The sequence below is a fragment of the Semicossyphus pulcher genome, unplaced genomic scaffold (assembly GCF_022749685.1).
Source record: "Semicossyphus pulcher isolate SPU_LCO1_2020_fin unplaced genomic scaffold, fSemPul1.0.p SCAF_14, whole genome shotgun sequence".
Classification (NCBI taxonomy): Eukaryota; Metazoa; Chordata; class Actinopteri; order Labriformes; family Labridae; genus Semicossyphus; species Semicossyphus pulcher.
This window is the reverse complement of record NW_027211648.1, coordinates 10685017-10703007: the sequence shown is the minus strand read 5'-3', so window position 1 is coordinate 10703007 and position 17991 is coordinate 10685017. Positions and strand designations below refer to the sequence as shown.

The 17991-nt window shown below is 41.7% G+C and overlaps 1 protein-coding gene across 1 annotated transcript in view; it reads right to left on the bottom strand.

Moving 5' to 3' along the window:
- The window catches only part of uggt1 (UDP-glucose glycoprotein glucosyltransferase 1), a 37795-nt gene extending 22516 nt beyond the window's left edge, over positions 1-15279 (bottom strand). Inside the window, exons 1-15 of the mRNA XM_069661710.1 lie at positions 15244-15279; positions 13422-13560; positions 13075-13154; positions 12666-12796; positions 12460-12572; positions 12198-12372; positions 9487-9583; positions 9313-9391; positions 8959-9059; positions 5061-5160; positions 4895-4955; positions 2405-2496; positions 1089-1239; positions 575-694; positions 384-469 (exon numbers count right to left, since the gene is read on the bottom strand). Of these exons, the coding sequence (XP_069517811.1) occupies positions 384-469; positions 575-694; positions 1089-1239; positions 2405-2496; positions 4895-4955; positions 5061-5160; positions 8959-9059; positions 9313-9391; positions 9487-9583; positions 12198-12372; positions 12460-12572; positions 12666-12796; positions 13075-13154; positions 13422-13560; positions 15244-15274 (1556 nt within the window). The 5' untranslated portion in view covers positions 15275-15279. The remainder of the gene's footprint in view (positions 1-383; positions 470-574; positions 695-1088; positions 1240-2404; positions 2497-4894; positions 4956-5060; positions 5161-8958; positions 9060-9312; positions 9392-9486; positions 9584-12197; positions 12373-12459; positions 12573-12665; positions 12797-13074; positions 13155-13421; positions 13561-15243) is intronic.
- Between the last annotated feature and the right edge of the window lie 2712 nt (positions 15280-17991).

Genomic DNA, 17991 nt, shown 5'->3' with positions numbered 1-17991 from the left:
ACTCTCATATGTATATCAGAAAGTTAAAATGCAGCGAGCGTGCTGCGTGCTTCATCTGTATTCAAACAAACTGACCATCCCAAGATGCCACATGCAGGGAGGAAACAAAGGTCTACCAAACCTGCCCGACAAAACGACTGAATTTAAATGAACTTTAACTACACATACCAACACCTGCACTGCAGCAGCTTATTAGATTCTTCTCTATTTTCACTAACTATGGTGCTATAACGTACATTTTTTATAAAACTATCTTCACACTGATGTAATTCACATTAACAGGACATGCAAAGTACAAAATGTAAAGAATCGACTCTAAAAATAACTAAAATCCTCCGGTCTAGTTTTCAGTCAACCACCTCCATCGTGACACAAACACCAACCTGAGTGGGATGTTGTTAGCATAAAACATCTCTGCAACACTCAGCAGCTCAGCAGCATGCTCCTGAGTGGGGTCCAGAATGATCACCTGTAACACACACACACACACACACACACGCACACAAGTCAGTGTTTTTCCACAAGGGTGCAGATCCATTCAGATTCTGCAGGCGCTGATTCATCAGGTACGAACCAGATTGTGGAAGTTCTTGCGGATCTGCCTGATGACTCCGGGGAAGGTGGGCCTGAGCAGCTCCTGCACGTTGTAAGGCCACGAGCTGTACCTGTGGTCCGTCTCCAGGTTGTTAATCCACTAAAAATGAAAATAGGACTTTATGAGGAAATGATGAGAGGAGAAGCGGAGCCCAACAGCGGACAGGTGCCAATAAGAAAATTACATTTTACAAATTACACTTAACTGCTGGTGGCTGAGAACCAGGGCTGCAACAAACTAATCACTGTCTACTTATTTTTCATGATAAGATGAATTTTTTTAATCGATGTCTAAGAATGCTAAAAACCAGCCAAGCACCTTAAACCAGCAGTGTTAGGCTTATGGACGGTAATGCTGTTCTTTTATGTGAGTACATGATTGTTAATGTCTCTCCAAGAGCAACCGTTCTTTACTTTTTACTCTTTTTACTTCATAAAAGGCTGCTTTACAGAATTCCAGGACACAAAAAGTCCATTACGATAAAGCTTCTTACACTGATGGCGGGGTTGCGGATGTCGACAGCGTAGTCGGAGTCCGAGGGCTGCACGTTGAGCTTCAGGATGTCGTGGATGAAGGGCGTCTCGATGTGCAGGGAGCGCAGACCCTCCATCACCCTCGCCTCACTGCGCAGCACCTCAAACACGCTGCACAGGACACGGGACAGAGGTAAGAGTGTATGTTTAGGGACCAAAAGGACGGCTATCATCTGATTATTATTATTATTTTCATATTGCATTAAAGAAAAACTCCATGTAGGGCTCATATTGGATACTGTCAAACATGTAAAAACAGAGCATAAATAACTCAACAGGTGCAAATAAGTTTCAGAGCAAACACACTTTAATTAACTCAATGAATCAGTGAATTAACGTTAAATTAATCAGCAACAATTTTGTTGTTGCTGCAATGATTAGTAAATGATGTCATTTGCCATCAACAGATGTCAACAGAAACTATGATTAATAATTCATCAATAATGTTTTCAGACTTGAGCTTTTTTAAGATGACTTTGTGCCTTTATTAGATATTAGACAGCTTGAAGAGAGACGGGAAGTGTGAGGAGGAGAGAGTGGGGGATGACACGCAGCCAATGATCTCAGACCGGGAGTCGAGCCTGCGTTCAGTGCGACAAGGACTGTAGCCTCGGGGCGCCTGCTCTACCAACTGAATCAGCGCCCCCGAGGCTTTAGCTTCTTTAATATGACTATTTGCTGTTTGCTGTTTCTCAACAAGATTAATAACAAGTGGTGGACAAGTTGGTACAGACTGCCCTGAAGGTTGTGGGGAGGACTGAAAACCCCTCCCTGCAGTCAGTATATGATACAGTCTGTTCTCAGGCAGGCCCGGAGAGCTCTGACTGACCCGTCTCACATCCTCCACTCTGAATATGAACTTTTACCAAAACTTAAAATCTGCAACTGAAAAAAAAGACCTCAAATATCAAAATATATATGGAGGCGAAAAATGGAAATCAATATAATTATTATTAAAATAATAACACTTAATACACTTTTTTTTATTCTGAAAGAATTTTTGTATTTTTCAAATTTTTTGTTATTGTTTTGTTTTTGTTTTTGTTTCATTTTTGTATTTTTCAAAGTTCAAGATCAAAACTTAAATTTCAGTTTTAAATTTTTGTTTTTCAAATACAACTTTATTTTTCACATAATCAAAACTATTGGCTTTGACTATAACATCAAAGATCTGCCTTGTAAATGCAGCTGAGTTTTGCTGGATGAGCAGCTGATTAACGGAGTGATAATAAAGTGTGTTTTAACAAACTTTGACAATGACCGTGTGTGCGCGTACCTGAAGATGTCCTGCGTGTCCAGGTCTATGTGCAGCCCGTTGATGAACAGGGCCGAGTCTCCCGGCTGCAGGCCCAGAGTTCCTTTGAAAATCTACAGGGAGAGACACGTCAACATGACTTTACATCCTGTTCGCATCAAACCCTAAGCAGAGCAGATCGCCATGTTGTGTTGCATGTAACGTCAAAGCCGGCCATCTCATAGTCAATTATATTGTAGAACTAGAGGCAACAGTCAACACAGAGCTGTAACGAGGCTCGGCGGCGGCTCCAAACGAGCACTGACAGCTCTGTTTAAAAGCAGTCTGTTTGGAGCAATCAAAGCCCGCACTAAACAAATCTAATTATTAGAGAAAGGGTGTGTGGCACCGCCGAGAGACGATGTGCGAGTGTTTGAGTGTCGGCACAGGCAAAAGGAAAGCTCAAAGTCGTTCTGGTGCCGTCAAGTCTCATTACAGAGAGACAAAGACATCAGATTAATCATACTCCAGACACTGCAATTACAACAAGACATGATTAACACAAATATTGTTCATCCCACTTAAACAGTGTGTGTGTGAGTGTGTGTGTGAGTGTGTGAGTGTGAGAGAGAGAGAGATGTCTCTGCAAGCGCATGTGTCCAAACTACTTCAATCAATAATCATTTCTCGCTGCAGGACTCAGCGCGCCCGCCGAATGAATCACAGATTCAGTAATTAGGACGTTTGCCGCTCACCCCCGCCACCCACCCAAACTCCTGTCTGCACACCAAGATAATGTGAGCACAGCTTGAGGAGGAGGAGGTGGGGTGGGGGTGAGGAGGCAGGAGGAGTGAAAAAATACTTGACAAGAAAAAGGGATGATTACCTATTCCATTAGCTGAGCAAAGCCAAACACGTCGTGAGACACTGAATGCTTTTCAGGTGCGATGATGTTTACAATTTATCCCATAATAAAAGGTGAGAGAAGAAAGGACGAACGGGAAGAGGAGCGCTCATTTTCACATATTTCCCTAAAGACGAGTAAGAGGCTGAGCGGTTGTAGTTCTGTGCAATACGACAATCTGTCTTCTTTATTTTTCTCTTTTATTGGATTAGATTGGTAAACAGCTAAACCTAAATTATCCCTGACCACTGAACAACACCGTCAGCAGCTCCAGCACGCTGATTAAAACAAGAGAGAGGAGGGGAAGATGTCCAGTTACTCGCCAGGCAAACTACTATGCACATTTCCATCCACTACAAAAGGAGAATATTAGACAGTAAGTGAGAGTAACAGTTGGTGGAGCTAATGCTCAAGACAGAGGTCATTAAAGTGATAATCTCTTAGATTTTCATTTAAATAAATGTCTGCTAAGTCACTATCTATCGTTGAATGAAGTAACACAATGGTGATTGAGCCTATGGCCCACTGATGAAAGCCTTTGCATTTGCAGTATTACAGACTGGGTGTCTGTGGCGACTTTAGCAGAAAGAATCACAAGCGGCGCCCAGTTAGTGATGCGTTTTCCATCAGCCAGCAGTGGTTGGTCTGCCAGAGAGGGTAGGCGGAGCTAGGCGGCTGCTTTTCCGGTCTCTGCAAGTGTTGCGAGTAAACAGTAATCTACTATGGCTGAACAAACAAAGAAAAGATGGATGACTACAGATACAACTTCAAAAATAAGTGAAAATCCAAAGAAAAAGAAACAAACTCGACGCTCAGATGAAGGCAAACAGTCTGAAAAGGAAAGCGACCGTCAGAGAGGAAAATCAAGAGTTACAACCGGAGCCAACCGTGGACGTCACGAGAACAATCTTAAAATCAGATTAAGTTATGTAATAAAACGAGTGCCAGTCAAACCGCAGACTGTTGAAATATGTCGAAATCATTTCGTGATCATTATCATGTTTCATGTATTTATATTAGAACCGTTTTGGTCTCGTCATCGCTCCATTCACATCTCATGTTTTCGACTGTTTTCGTTATGTAAATGAGCAAAATCTGTTAGTGCACTTAGTTCTGTCGCACTTGACATTTTGCTTTTACCAATAAAATTACTTTCTTCCCTAAAAAAAGCAAAAAAACTTCCTTGCGATGATTACCTGAATGTTTTTGTCAAACATTAGGCGTTGCACATATTTTAAATGTGCAAAAAAACAGGTTGATCAAAAGCACTCATTATAGTTATATTGACTATAGACTGTATAAAAAGATGGACAACATGACAGCTCCCTGAAAGTGAAGCCAAACCCTCTCTATCGCCCCCTGCTGACTGGCTGCAGTATAGCTCATAAAGCCCGCCTCCTCCATGTTAACAGATGGGACATGAGTCAAACTATAAAATTAAAATACACGCCAGATACATTTTTTTTCAAAAATTATAGTTAGTTCTTATCATGCCGATTTACGTCCAAGTTTATTTTTGTTGAAAGCGCCAACATTAGGGATCAATAGGAAGTTAAATATGTGTTTTAAGAGCTAAGAGGGTTGATAGATGAAAAATGAAAGTGTTAAATAGTCGAACAAACGCGTACCTTTTGGTTCTCGCCGATCTCTCTGCGGATCTCAGAGTTGACCACAGTTCTAGTGATGGACCTGTGAGAGGAAAAAGGGCAGACTTGAGCTGTAAATCTGCAGACTTCTCAATATCTCTGTGAACCGAAACTGCAGCTACTGTTTGCCCGTGTTATTTTTCTTTACCTGGCTTTTGTTGGGAAGTTCTGACTGAGGTCTTTCATGACGTTGAGGGCATCAACAGCGGGAGCGGCAAGAATGCGAGCTGCTGTCTGGAAACTCAGATCTGCGGAAGAAGAAGGTGGGTGGATGGGTAAGAGAGGCGAAGAGGGCGAAACACGGGAAAAGAGGTGATTGGACGGAAGCAGAGCGAAGATGAGGAGACACACGAGAGGGTGCAGAGAGAAAGAAGCGGAGATGTAGAGAAAGTTTCTTCAAAATAACAGCAGTGTGAGCAGCAGTCAGAATCTGTACACTTTGTGAACAAACTCGGAATGAGGAGGGAAACATGAACGTCTGTGTCAGAGAATTACAGAAGCCATTAAAATAAATCACCTGGCACCATGAGTATCTGCACAACATTTCATGGAGATGCATCGTATTGTTGTTGCACACCAGTGTACATTTTGGCAGCTATTTTAGATCTAGTCTTCGTCTTCACACATTTTAGTCAATTTGAAAAGTTTAAGTCGACGACGACTCACAACATTTTAGTCAATAAGAAGTCACATTTTAGTCAAAACGTTTTCACTCCTGACAAAATATGACCCCCTCAAGTCTCCCTCCTCTCCTTTTTACCCGTTTGCTTCGGGTAAAATTAAGACTTTAAATTTCAGCAGATCATCCATATGAATGATGAGGACACAGCATCTAAAGATTACTTTTCATAATCGCTTCAAACAGTCTGACAGAAGCAGACGGCCAGTGATCTCCACTTTTGGTGCAGACGAAGCGTCAAATGACGCGTAAAACGGCCCCGCCCCTTCTCTGTGAGCGCGCTCAGAGCCTGAAGCAGAAAGCCTGGGTTAACAGAGAATGGCGGGTCTAGAGATGGCAGTTATCGGCCACTGCAGTGATCCGGATCAAGTGAATCTCATTCAGCTGCAAGATTCATTCATGAGACTCGTTCACCAAGTCGTTCAGTGACATTTCCGGTTTACTTCCGCCCCACTTTCATTCGTAATCGGGTCATATTGTTCACGAGGACCATTCTCGTTCAGTGGACGAGTGAGTGGGAGAGAGAGTCACATTCGGTCAAGTCGTTCCGTGTTTCTCCTAACCAATGACATGGTCATTTCATAAATACAGCCCTCCTCCAAAAGGCTATTGCCGCGTGCTGACATCAATCAGTCTGGTTTTCTAAAAGGAAGAAGGAAGGGATTGGGAAGCCGCGAGCAGAGCAGAGTGAACAGCAGGAACGAATCAATGCATTGAACGGATCATTCTGTTCACTTAAAAGATTGGTTCTTTTTGAACGTATCTTTCATGACCGAAACATCTCTAGAAAGTTCACAACCACCTTTGTGATAACCGTTGTCTCCAACCGGGTTACCCAGTTATACGAATGAATTGCTTGTATTTTGACAGATTAAACAAACTAACATTTTAGTCTCGTCTCGTTAACAAAAGCAAAACATACGTGTCATCAGAGTTTTTATTATCAACGATCTATTTTTAGTTTGTCAACGTCTCGTCTTCGTCATGGAAAAAGATCGTCATTATTTTTGTTAACAAATTAACTCTGTTGGACTCAGGTGGTGGATCTACAGAGCAGCTGACATTGCCCTCCTCAGAGCCATGTTTCTACTGTGTCCAAAAAAGTCATCAGTTACACTAATTAACATTTCAATTAGCAGATAACTCCATGTTAACATGCTTGTCTTCACATCTGAGGCATTAATTAAAACTCCCAAACATCAAAAGGATTGAAGGCAGGATTAAGAATATAGACTGGAGTATATGTGAGTACTGACACTGTAAGACCATTTAGAGCTTCTGCTTTCTAGGAGATGAAGACCGCAGTGAGGATTATTTCAGTGCAGTGAGCATCTCAGTAATGGTGTTGTAGCCTGTGTGATTATTAGCCCCTGGAGGTGTCCCTCTCTTTGTAAACAGGCCGAGCTAATGAGCCCCAGCGGACCAGAAGATAAAGACAGACGCCCAGATGACAGACCAACAGTCGAGCTCAACCGACTCTCTCATCCCTTCGCATCCTTTATTCAGCACAATCAAAGCAGCCTCGTGCTCACATCCTGCCCGTGCTTTATAACAGGAATAAGATTTTAATGTATGCAGTAACACATACACCAGAGAAGTGATGGTAAACTGTGTGTGACATGTGCAAAAAGCACACTGATGGGTGTGTAAAAGTGTTCAAACAGGTAATAAAGTGATAAATGATGTAACTTTGATCGATAACGCTTTTATGTTGAAGCAGATAATGATCTCACACCTTCAGCACATTATGGCTCGAATGTATCAAGAAGACGCTGATCGACCGCCTTCATTGATTAAAGAAGTAGACTGATTCACAGATGGAATAATCTCACTGTTAAAGCAACAGAAGCCGATAATAATTTCAGTTTGTGTATTTTATGATGTGTGCGTCAGTAGAATAAATCACACTAATGAACACTCGCATGGACGGCACATTCAAAGAGAAGCAAAGTCTCTCAAGGGAATTAGTTATCGTTCAAAGTGTATCTGGGAATGATTATATGATGATCTTTGTACGTACAGTGAAGGCCTGCAACGCAGATTCAGAGTTTCCTTCATACATTTAAACAAGTAGAAAACTAAATGGACACTTTACCCTCAAGTCTGATTGTAAATCAAGGAGATAATGAACTTACGTGAGGGATAATGTACAGCGAGCCGGTTATTGTTGTGAAATGAACCCTGACATGGTGATGCCGGACACTGACTTTCTAAACATTATCCCGCTTATTACACTCGCTTGATTTAAATCCAGACACAAAATGTTGATTTAAATCGTCCTTCAGTGTCTGCGGTTAGAACTCCGTCCATAGCAACGGTCTGGTATACATAGCAACGGCCTGCTATGCAGAAATAACAGACCGGAGAACGCCGCAGAATCGAGTATTCAACAAAGCTGTGTAATAATCCCTTTTAACTAGTTAGTTAGCACCTTAGCATTACGTTTTTTCTTTGAGGAACTTTAAGGTAGTTAAAATCTAATTATTCAACTCTTTTTGACGTTACCTTATCGTTCTGTATAAGCTTGTTGACGCTCGTAATGGTGGTGATTTTTGTTCATTTTTAATCTCTTGTTTGCAGACATTAAAGTACTGGGATCATTTACTTTAAGACAGATTTTGTCACTTTAAGACCGATTTAACACATTTGCTCTCTTGTACGTGAACAATTTAATTAATAATCAATTAAACACACCACCGCACAATTAGATATACTCAAGGGTTTCGCAGAGGGAGCAGATTTTAGCTGATATTAAATAGATACTGTTGTGTAACTTGTGTTACATACAGGTAGTCTTACCTTCAATAAAAGTGACATTAACACAATTGAGAAAATAATCTGCATTATATTGAGTTTTCAATAAGAAGCTTCATCAGCAAAGTGTCCGAAAAATATAACATTTAAAAGTATTAATTATGCTAAAAATCCCATTATAATCTGAACTATAAATACTCCTGCATTGATGTGTATAGATGTAATTGGTTTAAAAACCGATTGATTACATTCTGATGGGGATGAAGATGTTGGATTGCTGCCATTAGATAATTATCAATCAGAGCCATGAAACTAAATGGACCCAGAGCTCGGTCCGAGTCCAGAGGGGGTATTTACTGCGTCGTAAAATCGATCCCTCACAATGTAAGTGACAGGAATAATGCCTTCAGGTGTTAACAGTAAGCTGAGGAAGTGTTCAGTGCATGCTCAGAGGGCCTCACAGTTTCTGTTTTGTTAAGCCTGTGGAGATATACGGTCTCCTGTCAAACGTATATATGATGTTTGTATCAACACATCCAGTCATGTTTCAGTAGGAAGGAGAAGAAAAACAGAACATTTTCTGCTTTTCTCTTTACCTGGCGAGGAGACCCACCTTGCATTTGCCAGACTTTCAGAGGTGCCATTTCATTTGTGCTTTCCACCAAATGTTTCCTCAACTCCTTTAACTGCTCTTTCAGCTCAGGGTAGAGGGTCCTGGTGCAGATAAAAACACACAAAAGAGAGAGTGAGTGCATCTACTAAAATGAGTTGTCGGATTCACAGATTGATTTGTTTATTTTAAGGTTAGTCTATCAGAGATGAAAGGTTGTGGTCAACGCTTTGAGGGAAAATAAAACTGGAGAGGAAATAGAAAGAGAAAAGGCTTGGCTCGCGCAAGCAGAGCTGCAGCTCCTGGAGTTTATCCAAGCTTTGAATTTTTATCATTGGCCGACACAAAGTCACTCACTTCAGCTTGCCAAAAAGGAATCCCTGGACCTCGTCCACTGGATCGTTTTCTCCAATCACTGTAGCATTCACCTCGGCTCCTGAAACCGCAATCAATTAACTCGTTATTCACATCAGGACTCCTTTGGGAATACACAGTGGAGGGCATGTGCGTATCAATAGTGTGTGTGCGCACCTTGGACTTGAGTGTCGTCCTTTGCCTTGTACTCCTGGCTTTTGATGGCGAGCTCCACGCCGTACCCGGACAGATAGACTTTCTTTTCACTCGGTTTCTGGAGAGAAACACGGAGAAAAGATGAGGGAGAAGTCGTCGTATCCGTGTTGTGTTTTTCTTGACAGCAATGAAGACGTCTGACACATTGTGTTTTATCTGCACTGACGACAAAATTGATGATGTCTCCAATTCATACACGGATAAGTGAGCAGAGAAAATGTTGCCCAAGTGGCTTCTGTTGTTATAAAACGGCTCGATTAACTCTTTTGTTGTAAAAAATAAACCTCCTTTGTTTTCTTGCTGACTACATTGACAGCTTTCAAGTACGGCAACCAGCTGTTGCTCGCAGAGTGCAGAAGACGCTCACTGTACTCTGATTGGCCCAGAAGCTTTTAAGTAATAAGAGAAAGTGTTTCACTGTTACAACCTCTCCGGCGCCCAGAACTTCGTGCCTAACTGGCAGATGGCGAGAATAACTTTGCATAATTACGAGGGAAAAATTATCAACTGTATTTGCATGTGAGGGGAAAAAAACAATCACACTTCAACTTGGCAAAATAAATTATGGAAGCTCTTTTCTTTTCAAGTGGAAATACGACGCCCGGTTAAATCAGCACTACGGCACATGAAAGCAGTTCTGGATGGAGAGGGGTGCTATCAGTTCACTTTCCCCCACTAGCCCCTAAAGGGACCAGTGTGTAAGATTTAACTTGATCTATTGGCAGACATGGCAAATAATCTTCACTGGTATGTTTTCATTAGCATATAATTGTCTGAAAATAAGAAATGTTGTGTATTTGTTGCCTTACAATGAGCAATTTATATCTACATAGGGAGCGGGTCTCATCTAAGGCATTTGCTAAGTTGCACTGCAATATTTATAATGTAACCCAGGTCACAGAAAAAGCCCTGGCTGTGTTCAAAATGCGATACTATACTAGCAGTACGTATCGATTTGGCCAGAACGTAGTATGCAGTATGCAAACAAAAGAAACATTTACAGTATGCCAAAAAATACCCGGATGTCGTACTGATTTGGAAAAAATCTCCAGTATCAGACATGTTTGCCTCGCCTACTGTATCCCACAATGCAAAGCGCTGGAACGTCACAACAGCAGTTGAAATGGCAGACAGCAGCAGCATTTGAGCAGAAGGGGTGCTATAGCTAAAGAAGCAGAGGTTTGCTTCAGGTGGGCTATTGTTTACTTCCGCTTTCCGAAACCGGAAACTGGCACCTGCCTTTGCATACTGCAAAATAAATTTGAACAGCTCCATACTACGCACTACCACCGAATGCAGTATGCTGTATGTAGTACCGTAAAATTTGGTATATAAGATGCACTTATAGTGATTTTTTTTTCAGTTAAAAAGTAGGGATGCACGATATTGGATTTTTTGCCGATAGCCAATATGCCGATATTTTACAACTCATTTAGCCGATTACCGATACCAATATTTTTTTCCCGCACACCTAATTGCAGAGATCATCAACTCTCTTCTGTATTGGAATTAGCGTACAGTATAATGGTGATACTCTTATCACATTTGTTACAACGGTCGGGGTGACGGGTCTTGAGATGGTTAATCAAGTTTGTAGTGTTGAAAGACTTTGCCTTGGCTCCTCCTCGCATCACCGAAGCTGAGCAGTCATTGCAAATAGCAGTTTTGCTATCTATTTCGGACACTTTGAAGACGTCATCACTCTGCGCCGTGCAGGTCTTCTTTGCGCCGGGGACATTGCACCGAGGTCAGGCATTTAATCAAGTATGCAGCAGCCCATTATTTTATCGGTTAATTATATCAGCGGATATCATTTCAGTTCATCAGTTCATTTTTAAGCCAATATCGACCGATACCAATAACGTGCCGATAATATCGTGCATCCCTATTAAAAAGTGGGCTGCGTCCTATAAACCGGTGCGATCAATATCCCAGTATGAAATGCAGAGAGAGGTATTTTATTGTGTTGCGGTATTTTAACCAGACGATCGCGCTATAATGTAGCTGACGCTTCATCACGGACATGCGCCGTCATGACCGCCAGTGCAGCCGCCACCCTCACAACAATCAACGTTACCGTAGGCTGAACTCATCTACAGCAATGTTAGCTAGCAGGATTGCAAACTCGACATGGCGAGAACAGATGGTAGGCTGTAATTTGCGTGTTTTGAATGCGTTTCAAATGTAATTGAAATATTGTCGAAATAACTTGACTCAGTCTTATATTCCGGTGCGACTTATTCTGCATATTACGGTATATAGCATGCAATTTCGTACACGGCCCCTGGCTCTAGAGCCTTTCATGTGTTTCATGGCCACGAAGGGTGATGGGAATGATCATCAGTTGGTTTCAATCTGCAACCTCACCGCTAGATGCCACCAAATCTTTCAGACTGCTCCTTTAAAGTTCTGTATTCAATCTGAAAGACTCTCTCGTCACAAGGAAAACACCTTAAAAATGTCTCAAAATAAAAGTGAAACCCACAAGATTACATTACAGTACCTACATGCATTGATTCCCAGGCCTCATTTGGGATACGCTGGACTGTGTTCAAATCTCAGTTGTGCACTCAGAAATCTTATCCCATGTGTGTGTGACTGTTTGGAGATCGATTTTTATCATTCAACCTCAAAGCTGCATCCATGGTGTAAGGAGTGAGAGCAACACTTACGGCCAGGTAATGGCGGAGCACATAAGTTGCCAGGCCGTCGTACACTTTGGATGTTATGAGTTCATGAAGTCTATGGAAATCTGCTGTCCCAAACTCAGCATAGAGAATGACAACAGGAGCGTCTGGGTTTGATCCTGAGTATTTGTGATCCCCTTTAAAAAGGTATGGCTTCGGCCTGAAAGAGAGACGGCAAAGTGATAAGATCAGTTATTATTCTACTGGTTTATTACTGGTTTATCACCCTGTTTGCACCTTTAATTACCTCTGAGATGCTGTTTTCAGCAGCGCTTCTAAACCTCCTGCATCACACGTCTTCTCTCCGTGGACGCTGAAAAATGCTGAGCAGTCAGAGGGAGGAGGCTCGTTGGACGCTATCTAAAGAAAGAAACAATAGCACATTTAAAAGAATGACACTCATCCTGACATGCATTTTAAACCTTTAAAAAAATCGAATTATCCTGCTGCTACCTGTTGGAAGGAGTGGACTGTTGCAGAGTAGGCTCTCAGGGAGAGGGCGAACTTCAGCATGTTCAACTGGACGGAGCTGAGCAGGGCGCTGGCTTTCTTTATAATCAGGTCGTAGTAGGCCTGATCTGTGTCTGCATGAGGACAACAAGCACATGGACAGAAGGTGACGTGTTTTCTTTTGCTCTATTCAACCTGTTAACTCTGCCTTTTTGACTCAGTTATGGTCCAAGTGAACCAAACTGAAACTGCAGCTCTGTTTGCAGATCATGTTATCGCTTGTGTTTGTCCAGAACACTGAAGCGGCATTCGCTGCCAAAAGGCTTGCACAAACATCAGAAATTCAGCTGCTCCTAGCACAGAGACTAAAAGTGAAAACTGGTCTGGAGTGGCAGAAGCAGCTTTACATTACCATCATGCTCTCCCTCTATGTTCTGATTGGCCTCCACGAAGTCCCAGAACTTCTCCTGGCTCTCCTCTGCCAGGAACTCGCTGAGGAAGAAGAGGAGGAAAGCAGATTGTTAAAAGCTACATTTGGATGAACACATTTTGCTTGCCAAATTCAGAAGCATAAAAGTGTTCATAGTCCTGCACCCGGACATGTCAGTGGGAGAGACGTTTAAACTCGCTTAGACAAAACCTTTTGAATGACCCAACAAGCCCTCAAGACATTAATCTATCTATTATCTGCTTCAGAAATGTAATTTGAGATGTAATACCAGCAAATGTCTGCTACTATTAACTAACGCAGCGTCGTACCTAGCCTCCAGCAGCAGAGGAGTATCTGTCCACTTAGTTGTGAGGGTGGTGGTGACAGCCTTGGAGTCTGCAGCCGCAGACGCTGCAGAGAGCAGCGACATCAGCAGGACACACGGAAGCCACATCCTAAAGTCTACACCTAGAAGAAGAGAGGAGTAAGACATCAGGTGGCGAGGAAGTAGCAGATTTATTGGAATGACAGTGTATTCAGAGCAGTAATATGTGAGCGCAAACTCAGCCATGTTTATGTATGAGAGCAAAAAGCATCAAAATACAGGAAACTGCACCCAAGTCACTGAGGGAACCCAGGTATCAGACAATCTTTCCTCATGCAAAAGGAATAATGGACTGGATGGACCTGTTATGTGAACTTGAATTCCTCACTGAGAGTTTCCACAAGACCTCTTTGAAGTGGGGATAACTTACGGGAATAACCGGGCAATAACTGAATTATATTATTTATCATGAGCATAGGATCATATCATGTTATCATTCTAAATGTTTCTGCTGTCATAATAAACCATTTCAGAAAAGCTGAGAGGTCAAACACAGTGGACATTTAAGCACGTGTAACATTACCTGGGTATATGTGATGTCACCTGGCGTTTAATAGGCGCCACCCGCGTTATAAAATTTAATGATATCATAACTTATCGCTTTGTTTTAATTTGGGCGTCGTTAAGTGCCAAGATAGTAGACATTAGGGCTGGGCAATATGACAATATATCTCGTTAAAAAAATATAAAAATGTCTATCGTATGTGTTTCTCTATATTGTCTTTATCGTGATGTCACAAAACCAGAGGCTGAACTGCTTTACGGCAATTCTTACGTCATTTTGACAATGTTTTACGTTCTAATCCTTGCATGTGAACGTGGAGCGAATCATAGAGGGAGGCGTTGTTTATTAACATGGACATTAAGGTGCAGAAAAGGACTCAGACTCAGCCCAAGTGAAAACAGAAACTCAGTACTTTTTATTTGTCAACTATTTAATTCGCAGAGGATTGTCCAAAAATAGGCTTTACCATGTGGCTATTTCATATAGACTAATTATTTGTTAAATTACCAGAAAACATGCTGTACTGTGATATATATTGCTGTCGAGATATGAAAAATCCTATATCGTGCTCAGCCCTAGTAGACATTGCCTAATCCTAGAGCCAACAGTAAATCTTTACCCACTAACATGGTTTCCCAAAGAGGTTAATACGGCCAAAGATCAAAATCTGGACTTATCTGGATTTAAGATAGAAAAGGCGATGAAGAGCAGAGAGGCCGGGATGATGAAGTGGAAAGGGTAAGCACTATAGTCACTAGGTCACAATCTAACTGACATGGTGATGATGATGTTTTGGGCGCTCTAGTAGAGGTTTTCAGCGAGTAAACAAAAAGCTTCATGATCTCTGTCCAATAGGAAAGTTCAGCGTGGCTCCTCCGTCCAATGAGCGCGCAGTCAGGATATCCGGACTGTTTCAATGACAATCCCCAGAGCTAAAACATACGATTCTTACATCCAGCTACGTGCTAACTGTAAGAACCTTATCATACAGTGAGGGTTTCGTGGCCTTAACAGCTCAAATGGCTGTTACACTAATACTCAGAACAAGCCAACAGTTGGTGAACTCACGGCGAGTGAAGCTACCTGATAATGTTAGCTTAAAAATCGGAGTAGCTAGCTAACATTCCATACACAAAAGGAAAAACAGCCGATTTCACTCACAGTCAGCTAATGTCACAGTCTGTATTACACGATAATAACCAGCCTAAAATGTGGTGGCTTATAGTTTCATTGCATAAGCAAATGAATGATATATTCTCACCGAAGCCGGCTCCGTAGCTTCCTGCATTCATGTTGTGTTCCGCTGGGAGTGGGAGGGTCCTGTTAGCCGAGTGAGGTGGACACAACTCTGCCTGATCCAAATCACTGAAATCCTCCGAGCACGAACTATTTCACAACACTGAAACGTGACTTGAACGCAAAATAACCCATTTAACGGAGAGATAATTAAAAGCTGAAGTGTTGGGAAACCAAACCTAATCTGGTAATTAACTTTGCTGCCTAAACCATGCCTCCCTAACAAAAAAAATAGACTGTATAAAAAACCTAATTTAACACATTTTTTTTACTCAATTAATTAAATTCACAATAATGATAGTTGCACAGAGCCTTTAGAGAACAGAAAAATGTTGTGTTTTACTGCTCTCATATGGCACAATAATGTTTCACAAACTACATTTTGCTTGCCAAGTTCAGAGCATCTGAAGCATATAAGTGTTCATAGTCCTGCTCCCGGACATGTCAGTGGGAGAGACGTTTAAACTCATTTAGACAAAACCTTTTGAATGACCCTACAAGCCCTCAAGACATGAATCTATCTATTATCTGCTTCAGAAATGTAATTTGAGATGTAATACCAGCAAATGTCTGCTTCTATTAAGCAGCGCAGCGTAGTACCTAGCCTCCAGCCTGTTTTACTGCTCTCATATGGCACAATAATGTTTCACAAACTAAAGAACAGAGCCCTTTTCTGGATAGTGTTATATCTAATACAAAATGTACGCTTAGTTCTGGCCAGTGGTTATTTGAAATAGAAACCACACCCAAACACAATTTACATTGTGCCATTCTAGTGGTTTTAGACGGTAAAATCAATATTTACTAACTTACGCGGCTGCTCCACGTGCAAATCAGACATGGTGTCACTTTTACGGAGGTGGTCTATTGACACTTCATTAGTAGACACAATGGGTTCCTTGAAATGAGTTTTACATATTGCATCCAAATGAGTTTATCTGATCTGAAAGCCCTGCTAAGAGATAGTTTGTATGTTGTTCAATTATTAACCGTGGGTGAAGGATAAAATGATATCTAAAGTCATTGAATTAAACAAATTCATATAATGGGTTTTAATTTTCCATTGAAAACAGGACAGTATTTCTTTAGGTATGTATTTGCATGTGTATGAATACGTTTGTAGTTGCTTGCAGCCTAGCACACAGGTATATATGAGGCTAGGTTTATGCATATCTGCTTTTGGGTTTAATAGAGAATATTCTTATAAGCCCTGCATATTTCTTTCTTTGTTTACCATTAAAGGAAGAAGATGAGAGATTTCGAGATGCATACTTGTATATGTACATACGTTTAGAGCGCCCATATTTATGTTAAACCAAACACAGCAACGGTGTTTCATATTTATATGGGACTTTATTTGAAAAAAGAACAGCATGTATTCATTTGAAAACCAGCTCATGGAAATGAGGCTTGCTGTATGCATGCGCGGAGTGATAGCCATGGGAAATAAATCCTGTATTTAGAATAAGCCAAAGCTGTCCCTTTGGTTTACAGCATTTGTTATGTGGTAATGAAAAAGTAGAGAAACTGAAATCCCTCTCATTTTGTGAAAGTCACCTGGGATTCCTGCGGTTCATTTTGTAAACCTTTACCTAGAATTGATGTGATAGTCTGTATCTTTTTGGATAGGCAGTCCCTTTAGGGCAGATTGGTTAAGCGTGCCAGGCTCCCTGTCGACCTGTTGTGTGGTCTCCTTGTTAAAGGGAAGATGAAAGGTACGGAGACACGGTCCCAGGGTGTGGAGACATGGGTCTTGCTTTTTCATTTACTCGCTCTGCAGCCTAAATTAAATTGGACAGCTGATCCTCCAGAGGGAGCAGTTCCAGGGTTTGATTTAACATTATATAAAAAGCAGCGACATTAATTATCCTGCTGGATTTGACCTTCACTTTGAAGTGCACGGGCACATGACACCTCACACATGTAGATACAAGCACAAACACACACAAAAATCAGCAATGAAGACGGGCCAAATCATTCTCACTACACAGTCCTTGCAAGTATAGCTAAACCTCTCCTCACACACACACGCAGGCTGCCCACTGGGCCCGTTCATCTGTCAGGAAGGTGACATCTTCAGATGAATTATGGGAGATGGTTGTCATCTTCTCAGGGGTCACATACGAAATGGCGAACCCGGGCTGTGGGCTCCCGCTCCTCGCACTATCACACGTCAGCCATTTTAGAGGTTGAAAGCCTCAACGGGGGACCGAAAACGACCTCAATTAAACCTCCATTAATATTAATACATTTTGTCGTTTCACGTGAGTTGCTGCTAATTAAATGTGTCCCTGACTGTATAATGGGGGTCACCCGGGGTCTCCTGCATGAAGCTAATTCACAACATTACAGCCAGCAAACACGGGGGGCCGGTCTGGACTCAAATCTTAAACACACAAAGAGGAGAGGACAGACATGACGACCTTGGTGTTTGTAGCAGTTAAACACATACATAAACACTCTTGACGTTTTAAATGTTTACATTTCTACCATCTGCTGTGTGTGCGTCGCTTCATGTGAACATAAATGACCCCTCTAACAGCCCTTAGATTTCATGTTCAGCCCTGACCCGCGGGTTTGTGTCCTGCTACATTTCTCCAACACCAACATTTATTAGACTTTTATTTCGAGGTTAATAAGTTCGTAGCGGATCAGCTCTTTGTGGGCTCCTGGGTCGCAGCTCCACACACACACAGTAAACACACATTTCCGA